Source organism: Spodoptera frugiperda, chromosome 19, assembly GCF_023101765.2.
Source record: "Spodoptera frugiperda isolate SF20-4 chromosome 19, AGI-APGP_CSIRO_Sfru_2.0, whole genome shotgun sequence".
Lineage (NCBI taxonomy): Eukaryota > Metazoa > Arthropoda > Insecta > Lepidoptera > Noctuidae > Spodoptera > Spodoptera frugiperda.
Genome location: NC_064230.1, coordinates 3,944,057 through 3,956,658, shown reverse-complemented (window position 1 = coordinate 3,956,658; position 12,602 = coordinate 3,944,057). Strand labels below are relative to the sequence as shown.

General features: G+C 40.8%; 1 protein-coding gene across 1 annotated transcript; it reads right to left on the bottom strand.

Annotated features, from left to right (window-relative positions):
- Nucleotides 1-2,343: 2,343 nt before the first annotated feature.
- On the bottom strand, nucleotides 2,344-11,686 carry LOC118281155 (L-dopachrome tautomerase yellow-f2-like). The gene is made up of 9 exons (XM_050700959.1): nucleotides 11,464-11,686; nucleotides 7,200-7,358; nucleotides 6,354-6,521; nucleotides 5,774-5,887; nucleotides 5,211-5,387; nucleotides 4,220-4,386; nucleotides 3,382-3,565; nucleotides 2,806-2,908; nucleotides 2,344-2,509 (listed from the first exon to the last, which is right to left on the bottom strand). Exons 1-9 carry the CDS (start codon nucleotides 11,618-11,620, stop codon nucleotides 2,464-2,466), a joined length of 1,275 nt encoding a protein of 424 aa, XP_050556916.1. The 5' UTR covers nucleotides 11,621-11,686; the 3' UTR covers nucleotides 2,344-2,463.
- Nucleotides 11,687-12,602: the final 916 nt, after the last annotated feature.

Below are 12,602 nucleotides of genomic sequence, written 5' to 3'. Positions count from 1 at the left end.
CTCAAACTCTACTTCTATGAGAATTTAAAAAAACGTATTAGTTTTACTTGACTTTTTACAGATCCAACCAACAAGGCAATAAGAATAAAATACATTAATATCTGACGTAATATGTCGTCGAGCGTATCATCGGTTGAGTGTGAACGGTCAAGTATTTTTCTATACATTTGTCTGCTGTGTCCGTCAGATATGAACCGACCCTAACAATCTTATAATGCATTGTCCTGCACAAAAATAAAAGTTCAAAATTAACTAAAAATCACGGTTTACTCACGTAAATTAATGGAGAGAAGCTCTACTAGTTTCGAGTCACAGAGGGACTCTTCATCATGAGCAGACGCGGCGACATCACACAGCCTACTGTTTTTATAAAAACTCTGTTATTGTAACTACTAAAATACAAGTTACAACTAAGAGAGTATTATAAACCAAATGTTTTATCGATATCGATAAGAAAACATCGATATTTCAAGCCCAACCCTATCGTCCTTGATCGTTTACCTAGTTTTATGAGAGGTTATCGATAGATATACTTATTTATTTATATTTAACATAATCTACTAGTTTTATTTAACTGTGTCAAGTTAACGGGAACTTATTTTTAAAGGCCTAGGAATTTTTTGGAAGGCCGTCCTCGATTAATACTATCCCGTTGGTTTAGTTAACATAAGTGTATCTGTCGACTAAGAGGTCTCTACTCTAGTTCGATATAGGAGGCATTTTTTTAATGTGGAAAGTCATCCAATGGCTTCCCCTGCCTTGGGCGAGGCGAGAGGGAGTGTCAGGCTCTTACCGACTAAAAACCACCCCGTTCCTACTCCTGCTTTTCGAGCCGGAGCCCCGGTAAACCCGCTAGGTAGTCTGCAGCTCCGGATATAGGAGGCATGCAATTTATTGTGATATATTATGCATGTATTATACATATAAACCTTCCTCCTGAATCACTTTATCTATCAAAAAAGCCGCACGAAAATCCGTTGCGTAGTTTTAAAGATTTAAGCATACAAAAGGACAGAGAATGCGACTTTGTTTTATACTATGTAGGGATTTTCAAGTAACGCGACGCTCCACCGGGTACCCGGCAACCGGAACGTGTGAAAAGACAGTAACTGCCGTAGTCAGAGATATTAAATGATTACTTAAACTATTCCTTAGTAACGATTTTTTACCGAAAACAACTGGTATAGTCTTCGGCACGTAACTTGGCAATATATTTTTTTTAAATAATAAGAAAGTTCCGCCAATCTCACAGGGATTGATCCTCACAAGTATCGTGCGCAGACGCGGCGACGTTGCGCTGACTATTGAACGTCTGCGTCCGCGTATTTTTAGTTAATAAAGTAATTTTCTTGAAAATAATGATAACAAAATCTTGGCAAGTTATCTGGCAACCTTTATAAGGACTGGGTTAATGAGTCTAAGTACGGTAGTTAGGCTGTTTACCCATAACAGCGCAGCGACAAGCGGTCGTGCGGAAATCCAATTCACGATAATGTTTTCCTTAATAACCTGACGGTTTGATGATAATTTATTACTAATTTATTGGTTAACGCCTCATTGACTATCTATTAACAATCTAATTAACATCCAATGCATACTAAACAAGTGATTAATATTTATTAGTTTAATCCCACTTAATGGAGAAAATTACATTCAGAAAATGGGAAGGGAGGATTTATTAGAGGACTACTTATCATAAGTACTAGAAATTTACCATTGACAGTTCTTTTTTTGACGGGGGAAATCATCCAACGATTTCTCCCGCCTTGGGCGAAGTGGAAGGGACTGTCAAACTCTTACTAACTAAAAACCGCCCCAGTTCTTCTCTTTGCTGCGTTTCGAGCCGGAGTCCCGACAACCCCTTAAGACTTCTGCAGCACTGTATCAGGTAACAGCCCTACTGGGCCCCGTCTGTGTTGGTCTGATGGCATTGGTAGCAAATTTTACGCGCAGCAATTTTATTGACGAATGCACAATAGGTACAGTACGTCTTAAATAAAACAAATTATTATAAAAATTATAATTATTTATTAATGACTCATACATAAATTAATATTAAATCTAGATCATTATTTACATAACACATTGATTGACAACATTGTAAAAACATATTTTATTTTTGTTTTATTCACGTTAGATCACGTTAGATGTTTTTTAGGTATAAAAGGTAAGCGTCCACAGGCCCACATCGCACACAACGGATTTTAGTTTGTCTTGTACAGAAACTCATACAACTGCGTCCACTGATCCGCATCGGCCGCATCATCAGCAATGTCTACATGCGATGCGTACTGATGACGTCATACGGAATGCGTACGATGCGGGCCTGTAGACGCTTACGTTTAGGAATAAATAATACAATAAAATTATATAAATCGATGTAGTCAAGTCGTTTCGGTAACTTATTTTAATTTAAACTTATAAATAGATAGAAAATTAAGAAAATGGCTTTATTAGTTAAAGTTATTTGTCACAAACAGTGTGCTTGATGAGATCCGAAACTTTGACCCTGAAATAAAAATAAAACATTTAAAAATTTTCTTCACCACTTTAAAAGTCAATTGATATCTGTAAAATTTTTTCCTAAGTCTGAAAAATACTATGCTGAAAACCACATCTAAATCAGCTCAGCCAAACGCGAGATAATCGCTCACAAACAGACATACATAAATCAAAAGTTATTTTGACCATTTTAGTGTTCTTTTTAACCGATTTTCTTCTGTGAAGTCGGTTATTTTTCTTTTGTAAAAAGTTTCTCTGAGGAAATATCAGGCTGTATAAAGATAGAAAATGTTTTTAACTTACTTGTGTACATAGAAGTTGGTCTCCGTGGTGTTAAATTGTGCGTATATAAACACTGGTATTTGGTTCACCAGCACCCATACTTCGTCATCTATTACTTTCAAATCTGGAAATAAAATATTAGGTAATGAAAAGGTTAATTTGAGTTCAAACGGTTTGAAAGAACATTTTTGTATGACATCGTAAAAAACTATTTTGAAGGCAAAACCAAAGCCATTGTTTCATTAAATCAGGAACATTTGAAACGTCACATTATTTTTCTAAACGTTTCCCTACACTAGATTTCTTCTATGTGTCGTGATAACGTTTACAAACATACAAAAAGTGTGAAACAACCACAGCGTTGTGTTTCGTTGTGTGAGTGAGGTTACCGGAGACAATTACCCCTTTCCCTAATCTTTCCAATCCCCAACAACCCTTAAATTCCTATCCCCCAAAAGGTCGGCAACGCACTTGTAACGCGTTTGGTGTTTCGGATGTCCATGAGCGGCGGCGATTGCTTACCATCAGAGTAAATGATCCCTATGCTAGTTTACCGGCTTATACAATAAAAAATCTCTGATCTTTACGTATCCTTACCTGAAATATAAACCAGTTTAGTATGGCTCTGAGCGACCACTATAGAGGTCTGTGTAGTTAAAGGCACCTTGGTGTTCCAGCACATGACGCCATCTTGAGCTACATTCGCATAGAACAGCGCTTTGCTTCCTTTGTGGAAGTCGTGGGATCCGCTCTGGGAGAAGGCGCCTCGCACTCCTTCTAACTGTAAAATAAAAAGTATCTTATCACCCACGTCAACTCACACCCTGTCTGTTTAGGGTTGAACCTCATTGTCACCGCCGAATCGCCTTTTTCCATCACCCTTTTTTCTTAAAAAAAAAACGTGGCCCCACATTAGGATTTTCTCCTGTGTCGTGGGTGCGTTTACAAACATACAAGTTCACATACACATGACACCCAGACCCGAAACAACAAAGAGTTGCTCCGTGCGGGAATCGAACCCGCTACCCGTTGCGCGGCAGCCAGTTGCCCAGCCACCGCACCAACCGTGTAGTCACTTTCTCTTTCTGTCATTTAGAAGTTTAGAACTGCCATTTGCTAGACCGAGAAAGAAAGCATAATGTGATAGCATGCGAAACAACGCTTACATTGTGTGAGTGAGGTTACCGGAGGTCCAATTACCCCTTTCCTTATTTTCTCAAACCCCGATTTCCCCAACAACCCTTAAATTCCTTAAATTCCTAACCCCCAAAAGACCGGCAACACACTTGTAATAAAATTGTAACGCCTCTGGTATTACAGATGTGTATGGGCAGCGGCGATTGCTTACCATCAGGTTATACGTCTGCTAGTGTACCGGTTTATACCATCAAAAATTGTTGTCAAATTCTGAAGTATTAATAATTAAACTACATACCTTATAACTGCTTCCAAAATCAGCATTTTTATCTTGCAAAACCTTATTGGAGACAGAGAACTCCTGGGTAGATATGAAGGGATGGTAGTACGCTGTTCTTTTACCAGTATCATCAGGGTCTGAGAGGGCCACACTGAAGAGACCATCCTTCCAGTTGATGGTGTGTTCTGAAAGAATATCATCATCAGTATCGTCGCCATCATCAACAAAACAATGTAACCAAGAATTGTATTGTGAATCTGATTGAAAAAGAGTAAACTATGGAGTTTCTTGCTCGTTCTTCTCCATAGGAATCTACAATTTGGAACGAGCAAATAGAACAACTAGAGGACTGACCGACAGACAGACATTTTGTTTTTTTTTATATTGTTATATTTGCTTTGACGTTCAATAGTGCCTTCTCGGTCTATTTGAAATAAATAATTTTGACTTTGACTTTATCAACAGCCTATAGGTGGCCACTGCTGACCAAAGGCAACAACAAGAAGAACAAGAACAAGGTTAGAGCATTAATCACTTTAGGGTTAGGTGTTAATGAGTTATTAAAAGGAAAGACGTAGTTCCAGTAGGACCGTATATTCACGACTAAATAATTTCTTATTAGACGGGCGCAGCCGTCACTACACACATGCATACATCATATCTTTTGCATACGTCGCGCGATCATATTTCCTATCATACAATGTGTCCCTACAATCACCACGCTTGCTCAATGTGGGTTGGCGATTTCAAACTTCTAATTAGAAATTACTAGCAAACCAGGTGAACTCCGTTTCGCCACCAATGATTTCTTCCTGACGCTATAGCTCCAGAACACACGAACCGATTTCCACGGTTTTGCATTTGTTGGAAAGGTCTCGGGCTCCGTGAGGTTTATAGCAAAGAAAATTCAGGAAAAAATCAAGAGAAAAGCAGGAAATCAGGGAAAATCATTGATGGCGAAACGGAGTTCGCCGTATTTGCTAGTTAGTTATAAAAAAAAGTAACTCACGTGCCACCATGAAGTCTGTGGCTCCGACATCATAGTTGAAAGTCTTGTGACTAATCCTCCATATAGATTTCTGTTTTAAAGAGAACACTATCAAGCCATTTCTGGCTAGATCATTTATGTATGCATAGGCGTCGTCGCAATGAGAGGGCAAAACATCTACGTTTATTGATGTAAGACCTGAAAGAGATAGAAATTATATATTAGGATGAAAAGGACTGCCTCGTTGGTCGAGTGGTCGCAAGTGTGACCGCCGGACAAGGGGTCTCCGGGTAAAGTCCTTGGTCAGGCAAAGTATAGCTGGGCTTTTTTCGCCTTTTCGAAAGTTTCTTGGTAGTAGCACGGAGTCTGGATTTGTGTACATTATATGGCAATAGGCTCACCCCCTATTACATGGGACTTATAATACAAATTGTAAGTAGTGAAAAGTACATTATGTGCCGTAATTTGTACTTCTGCCTACCCCTTCGGGGATAAAAGGAGTGACATTGAAAAAGGATGGGCCATAATAGTAACTATCACAAAGCCACACATGCTAAGTGTACAGAAACATATTTCCAATTTACCTGAAGTAGTCCCATTGACAAGCACATCCATGGGTATTTCATGTCTTAATATTTCTGTGTCAGTCTTCAGGTCGTATATTATGATCTGTGGAGCCCTCTTCTGTTCGAAATTATCTGAAATAAGAACATTTTATTTAAAACATTACTATCATTATCCAAAGAACAAAATAATAATCAGCCAAAATCAATAAAGTATTTCTGGGATTTTTTCGGTTTTTCCAAAATTTCTCAGTGGTAGCAAGGAGTCTGGAATCGCGCCCAGTAAGTATAGGTCAATAAGCTTACCCCGTATTACATGGCACTTAAAACAAAAATGGTAAAAAGAGGGTGTTCATTGTATAGCGGCAATATGTATCGTATGTGCACCTCTGCCTACCTCTTCGGGGATAAGAAGCTGTGAAGTGAAGTTGAAAAATCAATGTGAAAATACGCAACGTGCGGTCACACTCCCATCGCCTTTCTCTCTTTATAAGCAAGTCAAAATCAACGTGTGCTCATCACATCACGAACTCCTTTCTCTTTCATGTTATACCTCACACAATCTATCCCTCTACTTTTTAAAAGACCATGGTATACTTACTAGGTACCTCTATAAGACCAGTATCCACCATCCACAGTCTTTCGCAGGAGTCGACACGGGGGCGGTAGACGGATACAAAGGAGTCTATGCTCTCAGCATTTGGGTATGGCTTCAAGAGTGGTGATGTACCAGCTACCAGCGGCACTACGTTCAATGTCGATGGGATCCCTGGAATTTTATTAAAAAAGAATTTTATTTTCTGAAGAGTTAGACACATGAATGATGACTCTGTATCTCCTTTTATTAACTGTACACATATGTACATACACGCACGCAAACGCGCATGCACACACGCGCACACATTAGCAAGCTGAAGTGGCAGTGGACAGAGCACAGAGCTCGCAGAACCACGGCCACTGGGGCAGAAAAGTTATCCAATGGAGGACCTCTTTAGAAGAACCTATTTGGAACTTTATTCTATCGTAATAATACCGTATGAGGAAATCTCTTATGACTTAATTTAAACCACATATTTGTTATAGTTTGTTAGCAAGTCTTGGCTTGACAATATACGAAAAATGATCGAAATAGGCCCAGTAGTTAAACCAAAAAGTGCATTGAACTAATTAGAACATTCTTAATTCTCAATATTCAACAAATACGGCATTGCAACAGCTGCGTCGCATGTCCGTAACATTCCTAGACAACCTACAACATAACAGCTCTTCTGTGCTCAAGGAACATGGAGCTGTTCACACAGAATTTAATACTTGATTCGTTTTAATTATTTGTTTTGTTCTGTTTTCGTTAAAATGTTTAGTTGTATGATGCTTCTGTAGACTAGTAATACTTGTAGTTTCATTTAAATCATATGAGTGATCTCCATACTGTACTTATATAACTTACCATATCGCCTTCTGGGTACAGTGATAAAAACTTTTTGCTTATACACCTCGAAACCAATCGGTATATTGTTGTATTGTTTGAAGAACTGGTCCTTTTCTTCTACGTCATCCCTGAAGAAGATACCGCCCACTTTCTTCTGTATTGGTTCATCTTTAGTATCTGAAATGAGAAGATTTATTATTATTAAGGACGGAGTGTATGGGTTGGTAATGGGCAGACGTGCTCCATCGTAGACCGCATCATCGCTTACCACCAGGCGAGATAGCGACCAAACGTCGACACTAACAACTTTTAAGTGTGGGAGAACCATGCTTCAGCATAAATGGGCCGTGTCGACCGGAGTTATACCACGGCCTCACAAAAAAACCGACGTGAAACAACGCTGGTATTGTGTGTCTGAGGTTACCGGAGGCCCAATTAAACCCCTTCCCAATCCCCGATTCCCCAAAAACCCTTAAATTCCTAACACCCAAAAGGCCGGTAACGCACTTGTAACGCCTCTGGTGTTTCAAGTGTCCATGGGCGGCGGCGATTGCTTACCATCAGGTTATACGTCTGCTCGATGTTTCATAAAAAAATAAACTAAAAAAAATACTATAAAGATACTATAAACTAAATTTAGAAGTGATCTGCATTCTGTATAAACACAAACAGGCAAACAGGTACATTTGAATTAATAATATTATAATGTTTTCCTCAAGCCTTTGGCTTGTTTTCAACGATAACATTAGAACTTGAGACGGGATATTTACCATGTTTATTTATGTCAGAAACTCATAGATATAAATAAACATGGTAAATATCCCGTCTTAAGTTCTAATCATATTAGTATGACAAATAGCTTCAACACAACACTTCGAATACAATAATATACAAAGTCAAAAGTCAAAGTCAAAATTATTTATTTCAAATAGACCAGGAAGGCACTTTTGAACGTCAAAGCAAATATAATAATATTAATAACGTCTGTCTGTCGGTCAGTCCTCTAGTTGCTCATTCCAAAGTGTAGATTACTATGGAGAAGAACCCGAGCAAGAAACTCCATTGGTTACTCTTTTTCAATCTGATTCAAAATACAATTCTTGTAACTTTCGTGAGACATACTAAATTAATTATTATGTTATCGGCTTACTCACGTAACGTTTTGACGAGGAACTCGACTAGTTTCAAGCCATGCTAGAGGCTCATATTCATGAGCAGCATTACACGACACACGACGCGGCGATTGTCGCACTGCTACTGGCGATTCGAGCTACGCGCCCATCGCGCCCTCTGCCTGGAATCGCGCGTACTATCCGGCGCGCGCGACGATGTTGGCTCGTTAGACTCGCCCGCCGGCGGCTGCGCAGGTGTTGGGTTCGATTCTCGGGTCGACGCAAACTCCCCCAAGAGTAACATACCGCGGGAAGAAATGTTTGCACTTCGCGATCTGCGTAACGATCCGGACATTCTTGTGCTACCAGCTGATAAGGGCAACGCGACTGTGGTTGTTGATACCAAGGCGTATGAAGAGAGAATCACGCAAATGGTGAGTGACACCTCAGTCTACAAGAAACTGTCATACGATCCGACAGCCCGGGTGACTACAAAAACTGTAAAGTTATTGCAAGGCCTAGGTGACAAAGACTTGGTAGCACAATTACGCCCTCATAACCCTACACCGCCCAAGATCTACGGTTTGCCCAAAATACATAAACCAAACTGGCCCCTGAGACCTATAGTTAGTCAGATTGATGCACCAACCTACAAACTGTCGCGGCATCTGGCAACTATATTACAACCTTTTACTGGGAAAACGAACTCATATGTGAAGGATTCCCGTCACTTCATCACACTATTGGCTGATATCCAACTCCAAGAAAAAGAGATAATCATGAGTTTCGACATCACATCACTTTTTACAAATGTTCCAGTAGATGAGGCAATAAATATTATCACCACAACTTTGAGCGGGACAGATTTACCTACTGGATACATTGACTGTGTAAGCCATTGCCTGACAACAGGTTATTTCTTGTGGAGAGGGGATTATTACCAGCAAGTGAACGGGGTTGCTATGGGTTCGCCGCTAGCGCCAGTGGTTGCTAATATGTATATGGAGTGGTTTGAGGGTCAAGCCTTAGCATCCGCCCCGGTGCGCCCGCGATACTGGTGGAGATATGTTGATGACGTATTCGCCGTCATCAACCGGGAACATGTGGCTGAATTCGTGGGACACCTAAACTCGGTGCACGGTAGTATTCAGTTCACCACTGAGGAGGAAAAAGAGGGAATGTTACCGTTCTTAGACGTGCTCGTGAGGCGTGAAACGGACGGCCGCCTGTCACACACGGTTTACCGTAAACCGACACACACGGACCGGTACCTACGAGCCGACTCACACCATCATCCCTCCCACCTTGCCTCTGTTCCCCGTACTTTAATCAACCGGGCACTGAACCTGTGTGATCCCCAGTACATTGACGCGGAACTTGATCACCTTAAACAGGTACTGGAAACAAATGGGTACAACTGGCGCCAATGTACTCGACTGGCGAGTTCATCATGTAAAAGACGACCGGCAGTTGCGGAGCGGACTCCAGCATTCTTACCCTATGTGAAAGGAGTAACCGACACCATCGGACACCTGTTACGCCGAAGATACAGCATCAGGACGATCAGCACCCGGTCAATTACGGAACTTATTACGCTCGCCTAAGGATAAGGATCCACTGGCAGTTCCCGGGGTATACATGATACCGTGCGACTGTGGCTCGAGTTACATCGGGGAAACTCGCCGCAACATCACAACCAGACTCAAGGAACACATACGCAGTGTGAAGAACAGGGACACCCATACATCGGCAGTAGCCGAGCATGCTTGTAGCGCGGGCACGACTCACTTCCTCCGTTTCGACAAGGTCTCCGTACTAGCGAGGGAGAAATACTTCGTACCACGGAAAGTACGTGAGGCCATCGAAATAAGTCGTCGTCCCAACTTCAACAGAGACGGTGGCTGGGCATTACCTCCTGCCTGGAAGCCAAGTCTGCAATCTGCGTCAGCCTACAATGTTGCGGGTCTGGAGTGTGACACAGTGAGCGCGGTATGTAACACCGTTTTTGCGTCGACCCGAGAATCGAACCCAACACCTGCGCAGCCGCCGGCGGGCGAGTCTAACGAGCCAACATCGTCGCGCGCGCCGGATAGTACGCGCGATTCCAGGCAGAGGGCGCGATGGGCGCGTAGCTCGAATCGCCAGTAGCAGTGCGACAATCGCCGCGTCGTGTGTCGTGTAATGCTGCTCATGAATATGAGCCTCTAGCATGGCTTGAAACTAGTCGAGTTCCTCGTCAAAACGTTACGTGAGTAAGCCGATAACATAATAATTAATACAATTCTTGGTTACATTGTTTCTATTGCTTCAAACACTTGAGACGGGATATTTACCATGTTTATTTATGTCAATGAGTTACCCATATTTCGGCACTGTTGCAAGCGCCATGGTCATCAGTGACATGACACCCAGTCGCGAAACAACAATTTGTGGATCATACAAAAAGTTGTTCCGGGCGGGTATCGAAACTGCTACCCGTTGCACGGCAGCCGGTTGTCCAGCTACCGCGTCAATCGTGCAGTCAAAAATAATTTGTACTTAAGTGTGGTCCGGGAAAAATATAGTACTAAGGAAGCCTTCGTATTTTTTCTGTTCTTTAAGGTTTAGACTAATAAGCACTACCTATTCCTATCACTGATTGATCACGGATGAACTGGGGGCCTACTCTAATTCAACGAACGAACGAACGAACGAAAAAACTTCGCAGATTGCATACTACAATTCTATTTATTGCGAACTTTCGTGAACAAAAATGAACGAATTAAATGAAGATAAATAAATAGGTTTTGATATGAAATTAAAAATAAAACGTTATTTCAAGTAATTCTATTAGTAAATCAATAAAACATACGGCCGAAGATTAAACGAAACTTCGGATTCGAGAACCGGAGTAAGCCTGGTCTCAAGTTCTATTTTTTATTTTATGTTAAATGGGCCGACGTTTGGCCGCTATCTCGCCTGATGGTAAGTGATGATGCGGCCTACGATGGAGCACGTCTGCCCATAAGCAACCTATTCACTCGGGCTTTGAAGACACCCAGGTTATACCCATCAGAAAACAGACTCCGGCAAAGAGTTCCACTCCCTAGCAGTTCGCACAAGGAAGCTTGAAGTGAAGCGATCTAGTGACCATGTCAGTTTAAAAACTTATAACTTCGAAATGTACTTACATTTAATCCCATCAAAATCGTAGCTAATCTGCTTCCATGAAAACACTTCAGTAAAATATTTGAATCGGTTATCTCCTATATAATACTGGGATTTACAAACTTGAATTAACAATAATAAAGTAAGGAGAAACAACTTTATTATGATTTGATTATGCATTTTGTCAACAAGCTAAGTAAGCGATCGTCTGCGCGAGCGGGTCACACAATACTGGTATAACTCGTTTTAAAGATTATTTTATTTAAAGTAGGGTGATTCCATAATGTTACTTAAGTATATTTTAAAGTGACAATGTCTTTTTATTTTTGCTTTTTGACGGTATTAGTAATTTTGTTTTAATCAATTCAAATTTTTTTGTGTGAAACATCCATGCTTCAAAATAAGTCGGGTTTCCTTCCTGACGCTATAACTCTAGAAATCACAATCCCATTTCCACGGTTTTGCATTCGTTGGAAAGGTCTCGGGCTCCGTGAGGTTTATAGCAAAGAAAATTCAGGAAAAAGTCAAGAGAAAAGCAGGAAAACAGGGAAAATCATTGGTGGCGAAACGAAGTTCGCCGGGTTTGCTATTATCTTATATTTAAAGGTAATTTTATTCGTATGTATGTAGCGTGTCCTTATAATAACTGCCAAAAACAACTTTATCAGGGTCAAATAGGTGAATGTTAAGGCTTCCGAATCACAAAGAAGTTCTTAACACGGAAATTCATATTATTTCCTGTAATTTGGTAAAAACGGGTGCAATTTGCTATAATTCGGTTAAGTTTAACGTAGATACCGGCTTATTTAATAAAAATAAACCAATTAGGTTTATTTTTATATATAAGCCGGTAAACGAGCAGACGGATCGCCTGATGCTTAGCAATCGCCGCTGCCCGTGGACACTCAAAACACCAGAGGCATTACAAGTGCGTTGCCGACTTTTAAGGGGTTTGGAATTTAAGGGTTATTAGGGAATCAGGGATTGGAAAGATTGGGTAAGGGGTATTTGGGCCTCCGGTAACCTCACTCACACAACGCAAGCGTTGTTTCACGTCGATTTTCTGTGTGGCCGTGGTATCACTCCGGTCGAGCCGGCTCATTCATTAACTACCCTGATAAATGATATTTATTTTTGAAAATAGGTTACAAGTTAACACTTT